This window comes from Sinohyriopsis cumingii, chromosome 7, assembly GCF_028554795.1.
Source record: "Sinohyriopsis cumingii isolate HCF-2022 chromosome 7, ASM2855479v2, whole genome shotgun sequence".
NCBI lineage: Eukaryota > Metazoa > Mollusca > Bivalvia > Unionida > Unionidae > Sinohyriopsis > Sinohyriopsis cumingii.
This window is the reverse complement of record NC_142967.1, coordinates 60,250,545-60,270,865: the sequence shown is the minus strand read 5'-3', so window position 1 is coordinate 60,270,865 and position 20,321 is coordinate 60,250,545. Positions and strand designations below refer to the sequence as shown.

At 36.7% G+C, this 20,321-nt stretch overlaps 1 protein-coding gene across 1 annotated transcript in view; it reads left to right on the top strand.

Annotated features, from left to right (window-relative positions):
• Positions 1–7,833: 7,833 nt before the first annotated feature.
• LOC149795350 (major vault protein-like) overlaps positions 7,834–20,321 on the top strand; it is a 101,234-nt gene continuing 88,746 nt past the window's right edge. The window contains exons 1-2 of the mRNA XM_089965125.1: positions 7,834–7,981; positions 18,571–18,704. Coding sequence (XP_089821251.1) covers positions 7,928–7,981; positions 18,571–18,704 — 188 coding nt within the window. The 5' untranslated portion in view covers positions 7,834–7,927. The remainder of the gene's footprint in view (positions 7,982–18,570; positions 18,705–20,321) is intronic.

The window sequence follows — 20,321 nt, the reverse complement described above, 5'->3', positions numbered from 1 at the left end:
GCACGGGCTAAACACATCTGGTCTTGAGGGTTGTGAATTTGGACGAGGCTCTTTTTGGTACTGCGAAGTTCGTTCACCAATAACACCTTATTGCGTTGTCCAGTCCCTTGAGGAAGAGAGACGTGAGCCATTTTCAGAGTGGCTTTACCATCGGTGATGTCAAACTGGTCATTAGATTGTTGTACGTGTTGAATCTTGTCCATGATTTTGGAAGGGGTTAGTTCTGCGGGTCTGCTAAACTCGATCCAAACAGGGGATTTCAAACCGTCGTGATCTATGGATAGTGTCAAGCGATCGTCTTCTTTGGGTTGACATTGTCGCTTAAGTGAAGTGAGCAAAGAATCCCACATCTCGGTGATGAACCCTTCTGCTTTCTCCAACGGTACGTCGGACTTGAAATCTTTAAACTTCACCGTGTAGGTGTAAGCCGTGGTTCTAAATTTTCTAGAGGAGCGCTTTTCAGTCTCTTGAATGGAATAGTACTTTTCAGGGTTGAGTAAGGGTGACGAACTTAGTTTAGAGGGTTCGGATTCTGGTTCACTCATGTCCTCTTCAAAATCACTGGCATGAATTTGTGCCAAGATTTCAGCCCTGGTACGAGGCGATAGATCACGTTTCTGCCTCTTACTTTCTTTTTCTTTCCTCTCGAATGAATGGGCTCGTTTCATCTTGAGTGAAAAACGTCAAATGACTCAAGTTCAAACACCATAGACTAATTTATAGTCATGGCAGACCAGCGTATATAAAAGGGTGTGTGTCTTGTTCTTTCACTATTCATTTCACTCTCAAGCCGAGCACAACGATGGAAGAGACTAACCAAATCGAACGTTTCGTCAGAGCTTTGCGAGGGGTCATTAGAAAATTCTCTTCAGACCAGCGTACGGACTACTCTCCTTCCTTTCGAGATAAAAGTCAAGATACTTGCTATATCTGTCAGAAGAAAGGGCATTGGTCTTCAGAATGTCCAGACCGTCAAAAAAGAACAAAAACAGGGGCTAAAAAGGACAAAAGTCAAGATACCTGTTATTATTGTAAAGAAAAAGGACATTGGTCTCCAGATTGCCCCAAAAAGAAACAAGAGGAGTCAGAAGAAAAGAGGAATTCTTCAGAAGAAAAAGAGAGGGATTCTTCAGAGGAAGAGAGGGATTCTTCTGAGGAAGAAAGAAGACAGGTGAAGAAAAAGAAACAGGAGAAAAAAAGAAGAAGGGAAGAAAGCGAGGAGGAAGAAGAAGAGGAAAAGAGTGTGACGGTGAAGAAATTCAAAAAACAGAGAGACTAAATAAGGAGACAGAAGAAGTCAATGAACTTTTAATTAAAGTGTTGTGTTATGAATTGTGAATTGGATTGTAACAATGGAGAAAAGAATAAATTAGGTATAAAAAGGTAAGTGTCTTTGAGTTATGATTTTAAAATAAGAACGTACACTCACGCACTCATACACAGACACGTACTATAAGGGTAAAATGGGCTGTTGAATATTTTTTTGTGAGTTATTGGCAATTTGAAATTGTATATCTTTTCGAGAAATGTGGCTGGCCCTGAAAAGGGCCTTTTTTCTTTATGGTGCAGGGGTGAGTTTAACCAATCAACTTTAACTGCCTTATGCCTTTGCCACGGCCAAGGCCTACTTCTGAACTGCGTAATGTTGATGATGATTGGGTTGAAATCACTAAGGGTGGTACGGTAGGCTTAGTCACAGGGTTAACGTGTTTAGCTCGGGAAGGTCGTATTCTCTTCGGTCGTGATAAAGAAGTTTGATACATTTGTTTCAGACTTCTTAACTCCGCTAAAATGTCCAACAGTACCGTGACCGTTTGATTTTCACCCTCTTGTTTCTTTGCTGTTACTTCTTCTTGCTGTTGCTGCTGTTGTTTTTTTCTTACCTCTTCTTCTTGCTGCTGTTGCTGTAGGAGAAAACTTGTTCGGCTTCCTTTTGTCGTTGCATAAATTTCTCCAATTCTTCTTTCTGTCTCTGTCTAAAATTTTCCACTTGCGGTAATGAAGAAGGTAACGAAGGTTCCGGAACAAATTCTTGCGAGGAGAGAAAATCCACAAAATCCCAATTCACCTCTTCTGAAAGTAAGTCCGGGTTCCCTTGGGCAGTCTCCCCTGCTGGTGCACCCCATTGGATCGTTTTCTGAGTTTCCGTCATGTTGAATCACTGTCGCATAGATTGACTGCACACAAGCGCTAGCGAATCTATATTGACTACGTGACGTCACAGACTGCTCTCTTCGGATTGGATGCGGGCTGACTGAATTCTGTAACGCGTGTTCGGATTGGTGAATGAACTCAATCCGTTTCAATCCTTTCTGTCCCTATAAATAAGCGCAGTTCACTGCATTGATTCACCTATTCTCGGAGCCTCAACATGTGGACCGACGTTGAATCTTCAACCCTTGTGTCAACAATGATGTTCAGGACGGACATGCTCATGTATGTCCGATCCAAGTGGACCGTTGTCCACAGGACCAGCAGCAGCCTGTGGATAAGAAGAGTCTATATAGAGAGACAAGGTTGCCTCAAGAGGACTCTGATGTATGGCCCTGCTGTAAGACGAAGTTTGAGGACAAGAAGATGTCGCAAATGCCCTTTATGTTAAGGGCATATTAACATAAACCCAAAGGCCCTTTTCAGGGCCAGCCATATATCTCGAAAAGAGATAGCCTACCCCTTTTTTTTTTAAAAAAAAAAAAATCCCATGTTCCATTTCCCTTGACGCTAATCAGACCCAAGATTTTTTTGTCCATGTTAAATTTCCCTTGTCGCTAATCGGACCCACGATTTTTTTTCTCCATGTTAAATTTCCCTTGTCGCTACACAGACCCACGATATTTTTCTCCATGTTAATTTCCCTTGTCGCTAATCGGACCCACGATTTTTCTCCATGTTAAATTTCCCTTGTCGCTAATCGGACCCAAGGGTCTCTGTAATGCTAATTCCCATTGTCGCTAATCCGACCCCATTTACTACTCAGAAGCTACTTCAGCAGCTGTCTTTGTCAATAATGATTCTGCTTCTTTATATCTACTTGCAACATCGACAACGGTTAGCGCGCATTTGTACGTTTTTCTGCGTACAGTATCATGTGGTAAAAATAGAATATCAGCTTGATGAACTTCATTAGGAACGCTAACATCGAAATACACGTACTGAATTTGTTTCGGTGGTGGTAGGGAAATTTGCCATATTGCCTGTTCGGATAACCACGCTTTAGCAATAACACGTGTAACTTTTGCTGCCTCGGCGAGTTTACTAATCGCTGCGTTACCTTTCCAGTATCCTCTTGGGGAATAATAAATCGATTCCATTTATACATTACCAGCACCTAGCGCTAATTTACCTTTCAACGCGGATCTTATTAACCAATTAGCTAGTGATTCTCTCACATTTTTATTTTTTTTTAGAATGTAACGCATGAATTAATTTCACATCTGCAATATGTCTGTCTTGTAGGTTTTTGTTTTTATATGCTACATCATGAACATGACACGCTTTATCAATAGCGTTTATTGGTTCCTCGCCTGGTTTTGGTTGATCCTGATTGTCAAGAATGATATCAAGTCGAGTACCAGGACCACAATAATTATATCTTGGTAGATGTTTTTTCTCCAGGGTATTTAGCCCACGGAGTTCCTGGGAACTTTGACATTAATTTAGCAATATCACCACCATATTTTTTAGGTAAAAAAAGAAAACTTTTTTCTGTTACATATTGCACATTTTCCACCATATGCTATTCTCGCATTTTTTGTTGTAACCGTGGATAGATCATTAGTTGGGGTTTTAGTTCTACAGCGTAAACAATATAGATTCATATGTTTATATAATATGGATATAATTGATTTCTCAGCGACTCGGCGACGAGAACCTGTCAAACACCATCCTGCGTTACCGAACTCGATTAAGATGATAATAATAGGACCATCTGGAAGTGGAAAGACACAGTTGTTACTTAATCGTATAATGAGATGGTTAAAATGGGACAAGTTATATTTGGTAGCACCATCAGTTGATGATCAACGATGTTATGATGTGCTTAAAGATTTTAATGAAAACGCGCGATTACTGGATGACGATGTCAGTAAATTTATAACCGATATTGATGAAGCACCATCTGTAGATGATCTAGATGGATTTATTAATAATTTAGTTGTATAGGATGATGTGATGCTAGACAAACAATCAAATCCAGCTAGAATATTTTCTCGAGGAAGACATAAAAACACTGATGTGATATATGTTACTCAGCGATACGTACAGATTCTGAAAGTAATCAGGGATAACTGTAATGTTTTAGTTGTGTTTAATGGCGTAGACACACATACGTTGCGCAATATTCATCAAACTTGGTGTAGCGGAGATATGGATATAAATAAATTTAGAAATTTCTTTTCACGAGCGCAGGCTACTCCACACGGATTTATAACGATACATTTACATGATCCTAGAACAAGATATCGTGTTGGTCTCAATACAATGTATGGATGAATAGCAGCAGGAAGGGTGCGACCTCAAGTTGACGTAATTGCGTAAAGCGCGTGCATAATAAACTAGAAAAAAACACCAACGACAATGGAGTAATATTATATAGAAATTCCATAGAGACTCTCTCAGTAAAGTGTCGACGCTTTTTTAAAATCTGTCGACGCTTTTCTTTTTTTCGATTATTTGTAGGAAGGCTTATTTTCGATATTTGGACGTTTTTCGACCATTGGTCTGTTCACCCTTCCTGCTGCTGCTTGCTTGATTTCATGAAGTGTACACATCATATCATTTCCGGTTTCAATTTTGCTCCAGTATATGTACACTCTCCCATTTTTTTGTACCCCCTACCGATTTTAAAACATGAAAATCAAGGATATAAAAAAAGTGCACAAAACTTAGTCGTTTCATTAACTGATTTATCATTTCTAACCTGATTCTCCCCATGAGGTCACTAACACTGTCGAATTATTTGCGTTTCAACGCAAACGGAAGTGCCCGATGGAAACAATCGACAGACTTCTCGCTGCCCATTTCAGTTCTATCGAATAGACGATTTCAGTATAAACTGTGTCGTCTAGGTCAATATCAGCAATGTCTAATCAGAATATTTATAAAACAAAATGAACAAAAAGATACATATACATGTGCACACACACACACACACACACACACACACACACATATATATATATATATATATATATATATATATATCCAATATTTACGGAATTTATTGAGATATTCCAGGATGGTGCATTTCGTATCTGCTGCTTGAAAATATAGACTAGAACTAACAAATATGCGACCCCATGTTGCTATGTAAACTCCTGTCTGATTCGCAAAGTCCACAGGTTGACAGTGTTTGGGACCCCTGGCAAAATCAAGTTAGGACTTGTCAACTAATGAATGAAATTACTAATTTTTTTTGTTGCATTTTTTTATGTCTTTGATGCATTCTATTTTTAAAATCGGCAGGCGGCTACAGCCGGGATGGTATGAGAATCATATAGTGGGACGATGTCGGAGGGCTGATGGTGGTGGTGACGCATTTTCGCTAGCCAAGGTTCCAATGTGTTAACCCTATCTATACCTTGGCGGATAGAAAAGATATTTCAGTACGTCAGGTCTGTGAATTTCACTGGATGCGGCGGCAAGCCATCGCATCGAATCAAAATCAAGTTACTCAGATTTGAACACTGTTCCTACATGATCGTGACAAGGGGAGCACACAACCCGAATGGACTAATAAATAGCTGCCGTTCCATGTTTGTACAAAAATATCCTTTCCCTCGAATACACTTGCCATGGCTTCTCTCTGGTACTTAGTCATACTTACAAAGTATCCTTTTGAAGTCAACTAACTTCACCAATTTCGCCCTACGTACAATACCCCGCTGTTACACGCTATTGGTTAGTTGGCACTACATACTAATGGAGACAATTCATAAACCCCAATAGATGTTGCTAGGTGTACATAGGGTTAGCACATCGGAACCTTGTTTACCGAAGATGGTGGTGACGTAGTCCGATAAATCCCCCCCCCCCAAAAAAAAAATCTGTGTTGATACTGATGGATGATTTGTGGACGAAAATCAATATCATCATGGGTGAAGGGCTGATTCATCGTCATAGTGGTGATGTTGGTGATATGTATACTTCGATTCCTTACATTATCACGTTGTAATTTTTAGCCTTTAAATAAGGAAACTATTACGTTTTTGGCGGTTTCGTCTTCATGCTTGACACACAAAATGCCAGTAAAGACCTCGGAATTTGTATCCAAAAGATAACTTTAAAGTTGTATTTATCTGAATACATCTTGCTTTGTTTTGCTTCTTACATTACTGTGAAAATGTGGACTTGCTGTGTGGCTTTGCAAAATTAAGGCCTGGAGTGTGAAAAGAGTGAGAAAAAGGGTGCATTCAGAGGGTGAAAAACACTGACTATTAATTTTATATTGTCATTTTTTCAATAAATATGCAGATTTCTAGGAGGTGAAACTAATATCAATACAACTGCAAGACCTGATCAGCCATCGCATAATGTGCCGGCAGGTCAGTATATTATGTTGTTTGTTCTACTGATTACTCCTAGTGAACTATATAGACCTGGATCGGCCAACGCTTTATGCGATGGCTGATCTGGGTCTGTCCGGTTTGCATTAGGGTTCGAATTACAAGCGAGCACATACGGTATATAATAAGTGGTTGATTAAAATCAGTTCAAGTGTTCATCTTATCTGTACTGAAACACGGGTCACGAGAAAGATTATCTCCACAAAACTAAATTTTCTCCATCTATAAATGAAGTCGTGAATTTAAATTTCAAAATTTTAGTGGATGCCATGTCAATTGTAAAACAACTGTCTTTCAAAGGCTACACCCCTCACCCCTCACCCAATAAAACAAGCAAAACAATAAACCAAACAAACAAGTACACTGTACATATAAAAGTAAAATACACACATACAAATGGAAAGAATTACCATGGAGAGATGCAAGGAAGCAGTAACAGGACTACAACTTGGGGGACAAAGTGGATAATACACAAAGAAAAACAAATTGTCAAACACTAATTACTGCGTTCATAAACCAAACTCGTGATAAAAGATACCAACACGCAGACGAGAATAAAGTATGACTATTAGAGATCAAACATTTCACATAAAACATTTTTTATTAGAAGAAAAAATGTATGAAAAATGTCTCGTGTCCTGCATCTGAAGCGTTTCCAGTGCACACTTTTAACTATCCAACTGTAAATAAAATGTATGCCCTACTCTTGGAAACGTTTCCGCTTGTTTAGCGATCTGGAGGTTGGGTTGGGAATACCTGGACAGCTTCTTAAATATGCCTCTCCCTTCTGATATTTACCTTCCCATAATAAATGAGAGCCTGTTTGATACGAACCTTGTTGTGTTTTAGGCTTCTGAGGCATTGGAGAGTTTCGTTTGGGGGAGGAGTGTGTGCTTTTTGTGTTTATTTTGGAGGAGGGGTGTTTATTATTATTATTTCTTTTTTATTAATTAAACACCAATGGCCTTTTCTTTGAATGAGGTGAATTCATTTGAAAAATTACCTGTCCTCTTCAGACACAAAGGTCTATAGTATGGGTTATTTAAGGGGTATAAAAATGTCTTGCCAAAAAATAATAATTTAAGGTTTGTGTTATTACTGAATTGGTTTAATTACCGATATTCAACATACACTAAAACTCTGTAGGTCTTTATAAATATAGAAATGATTCAGAAGTTCCTTTCTGCTGCGGCATGTACATTGCATTGACGTCATATTCGTTCCAATTCTCTTGAGGTACCAAATCAAGTGTTCTGTTTAGTACGATTTATATTTACTTTGACAAGCGTTCCGTATTCTGTTAACGGGATCAGTTTAGACCAGTTGCAAATATTCGTCAGGAAACGAAAGGAGAACAAAACATAATGGATGACATTACTGGAATAGCACCTCTTCAGTTCGTTCATGTCCTAGACATGGTATGCCAAGGATTTAATTTCATTTAAATTTGTGCATTTCATAAAGTGAAAGGGAAATACGATCATATTCATGCCTCTTGTCGTAGTTAAAGGCGGTTGGGGGTGAGTGGTGATGGGAGCTGCGGATTTTGAACACTGTAGTCCTACAATGTCAGACACATTACCCGATATATTTGTTCTGGAGGGTGATGATAGCACTAAAACAAACCCAGCGTGTGCTATGTCTTACACTGTAGGACTATGAACACTGGTGTTTGACGCGAGCTTGATGTAGAGGAAAAAAATAATCTGAAGGAAGATAATCATAAGGAAGAAAAGTCAATGATGGCTTGATGAATATAAAAATATCTTGGGAGTAAAATAAGCCATAGAGTATGGTTGTGTGTCTTTAAAGACGGAAATAGCAGAAGGAAATTGAGGGTCATGGGTGGAACCAAGTATTTGGAAGCTATGTACCTTCTCTCTTATGTAGTATGATAGAGAGGATCCTATGTCAGAACGGGTCATGGGGGTAATCTGAGGTATTTTTATCACTCTGTGTGATTTTTTTCCTTCTGATTATTTTGTTTTTTTCCTCAACATCAAGCTTGTGTTGAGCGCCTGTGATTTTAAAGAGCCTTGGAGTCCAGTAGTCACACTACCAATCCAGCCAGGGTCAGATGTTTCTTTGTATCTTTGGAAACATGCATAGTTCCTATTTTCTGGACATGATTAGTAAGGAAAACTATTGGATCTCAACATTTAGCTTCTCACATTTACCAGAAATGTCAGGGAAAAAAAGTCTATCTTCTTGTTGGTCTAAACACAAGTAGTTCTCCACATTTTTTTGGGGGGGCCCCGAGTGGCCGAGTGGTCTAAAGCGCTCTTCGTTACGGATCACTGCCATCTCACCTCTGTCTGCGGCGGTTCGAGTCTAAGATTCAGCCAATGTGGGCATGTGAGAGAGCTTGCCAGTAGCTTCTCGTGGGTCGGTGGTTCTTTCCAAGGTTTTCCGGGTTCTTCCTCCACCATTAATACTGGCCGCCATGTATAGCCTATCGTGCTGTAAAATGGCGTTAAACCCCACAACAACAACAACAACAACATTTTTTTTGACCACCAGTAATGTAAAAAAACACTAAAAAAAAGAAGAAAAAGGCAGAGAACTACTTGTTGGTCTGTAGTCACACAGGTCATGTAGGCATTCAGCACTGACTATTTCAGTAATGTGTGTCATTTTTTTAGAATTTGATTCTATATACCTTTAAGTGGCAAGTATTCACTTCATTTGAATTTTTATAAGACCATATTTCTTTTGAAGGTCATTATTTAGATGCTCCAAGAAGTGAATATGGCAAAATTAATGTTAAAGTATGTAGACATTTTTGGACGAAATGAACCAAAAAGTGTGAGCCAGTACAATACGGATTGAATGTCGCATGCTGTGATGTCACCATGAAAGCTACGCATATTGATAAACAAATTCATACTACCCTATATTGTAACGATTTCACTCGATGTGCTCTTTTCTTGACCCAAGCTAAGCACATGGCCACCATTGTAAAAGACCATAGAGATAGATTATTTTCGTCTGGAAGTTTCTTGGTGACAGTTAAGGTGTAGAGTAATCAATAATCAGGATTGAATAGACTTTGGTTAATGAAAATTAGTGTTAAATTTTAATAGAACAATTTATGTTCAATTTAAAATGAGTAAATGCGCATACATAACCCATGTGACTTACTGTAATAAAAAACAAACCAAGTGTAGTCCTATAATTTGAACAGTTCATTCAGCTCAACATTGCAAATGATGTCAGCAACTGTAATACGGTGAACTTTCATCTCCAAACAAAGGTAAATTTACCTGTATCATTTCACGCATGAATTATCTATCTTTTGACACAGTCACATGTGACTATTAAGCAATGTGTGGAGCATGGTCAAGAATATAGGCAAACAGGTAGCAATTTGACATACAGAAGAATTATGATAGGAAGGGCAGAAATAACAAAGTGTATCTGTCAACATTTTTGTCTCATCATTCGCAGACCAATAGGAGAAAAGAAATCATCTTCTGGTTTCCTCATCCTCAAGGGAATCATATGATGAAGACGGGACAAATGCTGGCATCTACTGAAGTAAAGACTCAAATGGAAAAGTCACCTTATTTACATCATACATTTTAACCAGCACTGAGTTGTTCTGTGCTTTGAAACCCATTGGAATTTATGTATGTGGCCCAGTGAAATCATCCATATCTGGTTTCCATCTGGAGCTTTAGGGGCTTACCAGGCTACATAGGACACAGCCTTTTGTTGTTGTTGTTGTGGGGTTTAACGCCATTTTTCAGCACGATAGGCTATACATGGCGGCCAGTATTCATAGTGGAGGAAGAACCCGGAAAACCCCGGAAAGAACCACCGACCCACGAGAAGCTACTGGCAAGCTTTCTCACATGCCCACATTGGCTGAATCTTAGACTCGAACCGCTGCAGACAGAGGTGAGATGGCAGTGATCCGTAACGAAGAGCGCTTTAGACCACTCGGCCACTCGGGGCCCCCACAGCCTTTTGTGCAACTAAGGCAAAATAGATGCAGTTATATATATATATATATATATATATATATATATATATATATATATATATATATATATATCAGTGCTCGAATTTAACACAAATTTCTTTGTAGCCAGAAGGACTAGTATATTGAGAAATTTACTAGTCCTGCCAAATCTTTACTAGTCCTGTTCACAAAACAATGTCACACAGCTTTCATGTACGTTTACCGATTCAGTTTTAAAGTTCGAACAACCCGCAACAAAACTGGATGTTTTCTGTGTGTTTGTTTTTGTAAATTGCATACACCAGTTACACCACATAATGTTCCTTTCCTAGTCATAATTCAGCCATTCCCTGTCTTTTGTCCGTTTCTTCTAAAATTTTCCATAACGCTTTTCGCTATCATAAGAATTATTCCTCATCATTCTCATTCAACTTTTGCTTTTTTTCCGGTGGCTGAACACCTTCTATCAAATGCCACATTTTGTCTGTCTTATAAGGAGTGAATTGTGCCTTGTTTTGAAATATGAGCTGTTATAGTATAGCACACGTGAATTATTTAAAGCAAGAAAAGAAATGGCACAGTGTCCTTTATATAAGAAAGTCAGAGCAAGAAACACGTTTCAAAACACGTGTCTGCCCGCTCCCACAATTAAATGCCTCACCCTAACAAAGACTTAACGTCAGCAGATGTTCCGCATGATCAAAGCAGTGTCTATTGTAAACACTGTTATAAAATATTAGCATCAGAAGATAGTGTTAGTTTCAGCTGTGACTGTGTTTACAATAATGGCCACTGCTTTGATTCTACAGAACATCTGCTAAGTCAAGTCTTTATTAGGGAATGGCGTAAACAAACATTGACTATTGATAACCGAAACTTACTAGCCCTTTGGACTATTAACATTATGAAAGTTACTAGTCCGACAGGAAATCTGCTAGCCTTGGGCTAGCGGACTACTGCTAATTTTGAGCCCTGTATATATATATATAGAGAGAGAGAGAGAGAGAGAGAGAGAGAGAGAGCATTAAGAAATAGACATAAGTTTTTATTAATCATGTCCATTTATATTCATTTTATTTCAAGCATGTTCATTGGCAGTTTACTTCAGGTTTGTGCTTTTTTTTCAGGAAAAACTAACGGTAGACAAAAGAACAGTGTTCTCTGTGCATCTAATACCAGTACATCATAAAGGTTAATAAGAAATTTTAAAATCATATTTTCAATCCCAAATTGATGGAGAATATGTTCTGTCTAATGATACATGGTTACATGGTTTTACAATTAAATATCACATGTAATCAATATTCTTGTCCTATTGCAAAGATATAAGCTTCTCCATATGTTAAAAAGACATTTAATATTGAAATATATAAGGTATTGTGCTTTTGCAATAGGTGTACTTTCTAGAGCACAGTCTTATAGGAATAGGGTGGTATTTCTTCAGGGTTGGCTTACTTTCAAGGCTGGCTTATGTTCAGCTTTCTCGTGTGTGTACAAAAGCACTGATACACACATTTAAACTTAAATATGCACTCCTTGCTAATTGATGGAGAAAAAAGACATCAGTTATTTCACTGAACTTAAATAACATATATATTTCATGCAGTTTTTAATTAAGCTGAATCATTTACAGGCATCATGACACACACACATTTCAGGTTCACACATTCAGCAAGATGTAAAAATGCAAATATACTTAGTAAAGATTTTGAACTCTCAAGAAATAGATTTTATGGACAGGTAAACTATGTCTCCAGTGAAGTAAATACTTCTCTACTCAAGAAATAGATTTTATCTACAGAAAAATTATGTCTATTGTGAAGTAAATTCTTCTCTACTGTAGAAATCAATTTTATATACAAATAAAATATGTCTCCTGTGAAGTAAATACTTCGCTACTCAAGAAAAAGATTTTAGGTATAGATAAAATACGTCACCTGGGGAGTAAATATTACTACCATCATGTCAAATATGAAACAATTTCCATATAGTTATTGCAAAAGTCTGATTGTTTTTAATTTACACATCATTTTTTGTCCACCAACACTGGAGCAACTAACAGTGTATCCCCCAGGGGTGTAAGATTGAGGGTTAACAAAAAACCCTTGGTGTCAGAACTGTGGGTCAAATAAAAAATGTGGGGGGTCAAAAATGTACTGACAAATTTTCATATGACTCGTACTTTTTTTGCTTGAAATGGGATATTGCAACTTGCACAACATTCTCTCTCTCTCTTTCTAAATATACAAATAAACCAACATGCACAATTAACAAACAAATGCATTGTCCATTCAAAGAATAATTTTATTAGTTCACTTTTCTTTTAAAGTCATACTTTAACAGTCTTCTTATAATCAATAGGAAGCAATATTATAGCCCAACACATTACATACAAGCCAATACAAAAAGCCAAATAAATCTTTTTAACCAAATGGCAGTTAATTTACTGCCTTTCATAAAATGTGTGCTATCATCGGTTTCATTGCACTTCGTCCTAGAACACATTTATCCAAATATCAAGGAGGATAATGATTCATCTTCTTTCAAATAAGCTACACTTGAACTTTAAGATCTTTCTTATATTGCAGCAAAGTTAAAAACCAACAACATCTGCAATGACCTGCTGACTTTGTAATCCAAATAACACATTTGTCTCTGCAAATTTACTGATTTCTTTGTTGTGAAAGAATGTCTTAGGTTATAATGTGTTCTCCAGATATCTTGTGGTGAACGAGGGCAGATTTTTTAAAATTCTAAAACCCTGTCACGAAAGGATTATTCACTTTTGCAGTCTTTGCAGTCACGCAATCAGAAGTCACACAGGTAATCCTAACGGATGTGCCATATTCCAGTCAAGGGAATTATTTTCTCCATTTTTCATTAAAGTTAGATCAACAGTTACTCTTTTGTGTTCTGCTTCTTTCACTTTCTTCGCTAATGATTTTTAATCTGGAGATCACTTTCTAGTGCAACAAACATTGAGGTTAAACATCTAGATGACAGTGTGCTGAGCTCAATGGAAATCTCGTGAAAGCTCGCAAGATTAGGGGAAGCTACTCCATCATAACATTGCCTATGCTAGTCTGGTTCATTGTTTCGTATGTTCCCTGTGTTGCACTCTGCTATACGAATAGAGGAGCGCAAGGCAGGGAACAAAGCGGGGAACCAGTCAATGCCTATGCTTGAAGTGTATACGATGCCATCCATCGTCGAATGCATTGGATATTAAATAAATCCTGATCACATTATGAAAATCCTTTGTGTCAAAAAAATGCATGGCAACAAAATGTGTGCATCAATTTTCTCCAGCGTGCGTCCCTGATGCACAAATGTGTGTAAAGGGAAACACTGAAAAAGGATGGATAGAGGCTTAAGATTTCCAGCATCATTAGTCCACAGATGCTAGATCCATATGGGTAGGGTTGACTACAGTTTAGGTCCAAATATCTGATTGGAAGGACCAGCTAGAAATGGTGGAAATACTTTCACATTTCCTCATCAATTCCTTTATTATATTGTTTGAGACGGGCACTTTAATGAAGACAAAGAAGAAGTAACACTTCTGGAAATCCAGAATACTGATTGGTGACTTTTACAGGTGTAAAGAACAAAAAGTTGTTCCTTTTGCACAGACTGCACATATTTGACACTTTCTGACTAGATAGTGCAAGAAGTGAAGCACATTCAAATAGTGTTCCAAAACTTATAACAATAAAGTTTACTGTTTTATGTGTATTTAATTCGTATTGTGCGATTGACCCATGTCGAGAATTGGGATTAGGAGTTTGGGCCTGCCTAATTTTTGTTTTTAAACATTATATTACTTACCTGATTTTTGTCTTTGATTATAGATTACATATTAAGATTAGCATTATAATTTGTGGGTAAATGTGTATACTTGGTTTTTATTTCTAGATACAGCCTTGATTCATACCTTAGAGGAGTCCAGAAATGAACTTAGTTTACAGTTTGATGGAAGTTTCCATTAAGATGACCCTCATCCTACTCCTCTTATTGTGACTTAAGTTTTATATCTGGGATGTTTATATTACAATTACACAGTCCTACTTTAGCATCCAACTAGTGGAAATAGTCTTTTAGTTGTGTTCAGATTTACTTTGAGAGGATCTATTTATTTAAATTATTCTTTGGAATTACAAAGTGATCATTAATAATTTCCAACTAAATCACTATTTTGGGATTATTGTGAATTCATTTAGAGACATTTTGGATTATGTCATTGTGATGCATCAAGACTTTTAGTACATCAGCACTGTTCCAGGCTATTGTTACATTAGCAAATTCATTCAGAACACCAATCAAATTCGTTAGGAACAATATACTTTTGGATTTACGTTAGAATATTTATGACTATTTGGGATCTAATTCACAACACTGGAGTACATGAGATTAGTGTTGACAATTCTTTATTTATTTGCCTCTTCCAACTATTTTTGTAAAATCATTATTAGTGAACTTTGATGTTTTTATATTTGCTTTCATGATTACCCATCGTTTACTGCATTGGTCAAATTAAAGTCGCTCAATGTAAGGTTGTATTTTCCTTCATTATCCATATTTTTTGAGGAATTCCATGCATACATATGGTAACCCCATGCAGTATATAAAGTAGAAGCAGAAGCCATTTTAAGTTAACTTAATTTTTACTGACAAGATTATTCTTATAGTATATAAATCAGCTGTCATGTTTACTTTGAAAGCTGGCACATTAAAATAATTTTAAAAACTTAAATTGATAAACTGAAATAAATTGATAATTTTCGTGGAAGAAAATGAAGTCTATTCTTGTATCATTACACTCTGTAGGTATTTTAGAAATGCTTGCCATTACCATGGCAGCTGGTGTTCTAACACTTTCTTTATGATGTTTTATGTCAAAATACTTTAATATTCAAATGATAGTTATATACGTAGTCTTCTTGTTTTACGGTAATTGCTTCTAATGATAAAATTGGGTCCCCAAGTGGTCTGAACTGTTCACTGTCCAGATCACTGCCATCTCACCTATGTCTGCATGGGTTCGAGTATCAGGCTTGGCTAATGCAGGTATGTGAGAAAGCCTGTCAGTAGCTTCTCGTGGGTCAGCCATTCTTCCTGGGTTTATCCAGGGTTATTCCTCCATCAGTTATACTGGCTGCCATGTATAGCCTATCTTGTGCTGAAAAATGGCGTTAAACCCTACAACAAAAATCCAGTAAAATCAACCCACAGATGTGCAACATATGCTTTGTATGTATTTAGCGGATAGAGCAAATAAAAAAGTATTTGTGGTTATGATTACCAACTGATAATACTTTTTTCCTCCAAGCCCTATTTTTGTTGGGAGGGGGAAAGAAAAAATTTGGGAGAAAAAAATTAACAAAGGGATGTGACTGATTCAAGATGCAAATGACACTTATTTTCTAGTATATACTTCAATTAAATTTGGCCAGACCCCAAAATAAATAAAAACCAAAAAAACAAAGTTTGTTTTTACCTTCCTACCATACATTTTTTTCTTCATTGTGACCAGAACCACCCTTTTTTATTTAGCCTTAGGTTGTATTACTTTTCTCTCACAGATCTGCAGAGAAGAATATGCACACAAAAAACCCCCTTGATTGCTTGAAAATTTATTCACTTCAACTTGTTCTTTTCATGTTGATGTTGTTTAAAATTTTTTTCTTGAAGGCTTATTAAAAATTTGAATTATGTTCTACAAAAAATACATTATTTTATATTTTATACCATAATTTTACCATGCCAATGGTCAAGTACAAATTGCTGTACACTATTGTAGCCAAAAATATAAAGCTTTTAATTGTTCCTAAATCTCATATATAAATTTGATCAAGTTAGGATAAAAACGGTGTGAAATATCCTTTTCTAAATACAACATGGCATTTAGATTGTCAGTTTTAGGTCCTCTGCCAAAATTTCTGAGGAAATCAAGCATGAAATAACTGGGACAAGTTAGGAAGAAAGGGTTCATGCCTGTTTATATTACAGATTGTCGGAGTAGATGGTATTTGTTTACCTATAGCACCATTAACTCTTACTATCCTGTGTATAAAAAAAAAAGCATTCTTCCATAATTCTAGGACCATCGTGGCAGATTGCATGCATGCAGTTTAGAGTCTTTATCAGCATGTATCAGATGAGTGGGTGATGCTATGAGTATAGTGAAACAAATGGTGTTAAAATCATTTGTGCATAAATATGTTCATTAATGTTATCTACATTGTAGAGATGTCATGAAAATTCCGTAAGCTACAGACACAATGCTGAGTTGAATGAACTATCGATTCCTCTAACTTTTAGCACCACATAACTATCCAGGAATCTAAAATGAGAGAGGGAAAAATCAGAAGTAACGAGGAATTTCTAACCCACAGGGTGGGGGTAATGCATGTGGATGGTAGTTTTTTTTCAACACTAAATTGCATATGTATCATGCTTCTTATTTGCTAATGCTTACTTGACTTTGAAAATTATAATGAATATTTAATTGTCTATTAGGCTATTGTTTAAGAATTGCAAACTGCTCCAAGAAAATGTATAGCAGGACACAGTTTTGAAAATGTGATGGCTGGGAGCGATGGGAATAACACAGTACAATAATAAGGCTTGGTGGGGCAGAAATTTGTATGCTCATTTATTCAAACAGTTGTAAGGAACACCACTTGAATACCTCAACAATGTGTGAAATAGATTATCAGCAATCTTTATCAAAGTCTGCATTCTTTAAATATTAAAAAATAAGCAATCATTTGAAAGTATTTATAAGCAGGTATAATTTAAGTTTGTAAATGGTAAAAATGTGTTACAAACAGAAATGTATTGTGTCTTGGGGAGCAAATGATGTTTATATCCAATTTTTAAATGTTGCTGCAATAAGCGTCATAAAGATGGCAAAACAATGAGTTATTGCCTACAAATGTTACTTCTTACTCCTTAAAAAATACATAAGTTTTATTTTTATCTAAGATGAGTCATTTCTGCACATGTCCAGATATGGTCATGTCTGTATTAACAAGCAGCCTGTACGTCTAACATGGAAATGCATTTGTTGAAATTGATAATTCTATCAAGATATAGCATTATTATATCATTTCTTGGACTGAGTCTGAACTAACACAGTAAAAAATATGTATTTTTTAAAAAAATGTCCAATTTTAATATTTAATAACTGAACCAAACTTTGGGTACCTTGCACTTTGGGGTAAGAAAGAAGTCTATTGATTTGGGGTCAACAATTTGATTGTAAGGATCATTGTGATTGAAAACATTTAAAAAGAACATTTTTGCCTAATACCTTAAGTACTTTCACCAAAGTTTGTGAAGGGCTTGCACTTGTGTATTGAAGAAACCTTTTGATTTGGGGGTCAGAAGGTCAGGGTCATAATGGCCCAAAGGAAAATTGGTTTTGAAAAATAACATCTTTCCTGTCGCTCTAGTGGGACAAGTGGTTATAATATCCGTCTTGGACGCAGGATGTCACTGGTTAGAACCACAGCCGACTCGTACCTAAGACTTTTAAAAATGGTACTTGCAGCTGTCTCACTTGGCATTCAGCATTAGGAGGTCAGTGTTAGGACTGATCATCCTGGTGTCAGAATAATGTGACTGGGTTGGACATGATGCTACATGTCTGCAGCATGATGCAACCATTCTAAACTTAACAATAAACTGCCACACTTCAAACATCGTAGCGATATGATTGAAATTTTTGAAAAGCCGTGTTACAAATCCAAATCACACTCATGCACACTGTTTTAAAGTGAGTTCCTTGACCAATCATTGTGGATGGCTTGCATTTTAGGTAATAAAGGGACCTCTAGGTTCTTGGATCTGAAGGTCTGATTCCTGGTCATGGTATACATAATGGTTTCTGCACAATAAGATTTCTTTGAAAGATAATGAGAATGCTGTGCCAATCTTATCTTAAAGTGACACCAAACATAAAGGCAGTCTACATTATTTCATTGTTCATTCTATCATTTCTTTCATGATATTCAAAATATACACATTTTCTTTTGACAGAACACAAACATTACCAGATTAGAGGTGGGACCCCAAACTCTTGTTTTGCAGTCCAATGAGAGACTTGTAGCTGGACCTCTCCCAATGATTGTTATTCCACCTGCCCATTACTGTGTTGTGCTGGATCCAGTCACGTAAATATTGACTTGTCATTGTATTAGATGACACTTGACTTTACTATACCCACTGGCATAAGTACCTAGTTTTTAATTTGCATATGATTCATAAAACCCTTGATAGATGCTCTTCATACATGGAATAAGTCATTACAAAGCAAAGAAAATTCATTTAACATGTTTTTTGTCCTTTTTATATGGTCAGAAAGTCTTAGTTATATTAATTTTAGTCTTTGCTGGCTAAGGATTATCGATCCACTTTGTTCCACATCAACCTTTGGCATATTTAGCTTGATTAATCAAGTGCCCTCTTGCAGAACAAATGGGTCCCTATCCTAACAAAAGAAATAAATTAACCACTGAAAATCACATATTGTAACCGGTTAGGTTTTCATTAGGGGGATTTCTATGATTCCCACATGCATTATCTCAGAATTAAAACTTACAAATTGGAGAAACGTATGTGTGATGTGCTGTTACATTCAGAGGCCACTGATTTATCCTAAGAATCTCACAATTTAAATGTAACAAGGGATCTGACTGGCTCATTTTCTTCCAGCTGCATCAGATGGCAAAACAGATACCATTTCAGCTTCGTAAATACAGGTACACTGATGATTGATGCCAAGTGCTGATGAGGAGTGAAGTCGATTGATGACCCATAGCCAGCAAAGATTACAAAATATCTTTTATCATGGTTTTCTTTGTCCACGTGTTTTCATTTGCATGTTTCTTAAAGACTTTGATGGATTTTCATCCTACTTGGCAGGTACATTATAAAGCTAAGATAATTTATTCTTGTGACACACCTCTTATAAAAGTCACAGAGAAAAATCATATTTGGCTTTTGGTTTTTAAAAAAATTGTGCTTATTTTTCCTAAACTCCTTGTTGGATTTTCTTAAAGTTGGGATATATCATTTTGTAGCCAAGACAATTTATTCTTATATTCACACTTGCCCCTTTGACCTTGGACAAATGGTCACAAATAGAAAATTTTTAGTTGGTATGAATCATTACGAAGTTAAGACAATTAATTCTGCATTACTCTTATTCACCCATTTGAGCTGCCTCGCTTGGTGTTCAGCATTATAAGGTTAGTGTTAGGACTGGTCAGCCTGGTGTCAGGATAATGTGACTGGGTGGGACATCATGCTACATGTCTGCGGCATGATGCCCCAGTGCTAGACATCACTATAAACTGCCACATTGCAGACATCATAATGATATGACTGAAAAATTGTTAAAGCTATGTTAAAAATCAAAATCACACATCACATCACATCACCCATTTGACTAGGACATGTCTGTCAGAGGAAATTTGCTTTAAGGATTTGGTTAATTATTATGGATATCCTTCATACTGTGGATGAATTATTATGACACAAAGTTGATTCATTCAGTGACATGCTTGCTCAACCTGTTAATCTAGGGACCAACTTCACATGTTTTACAGTTGTGCTTTGATCATAGGTTCAACTTGCTGGCCCTGGGCTTCTAGTTGGTAATATTTATTAGTAGGCTTCGTGTTTTAATCAGCATATGACAGCATGATTTGTAAATTTGAAATTCAAGAAAACAAATCATGGGGTAGCAGGGGTCAAGTTGGACTAGAATTTTAGGGAGAAGTGACTTC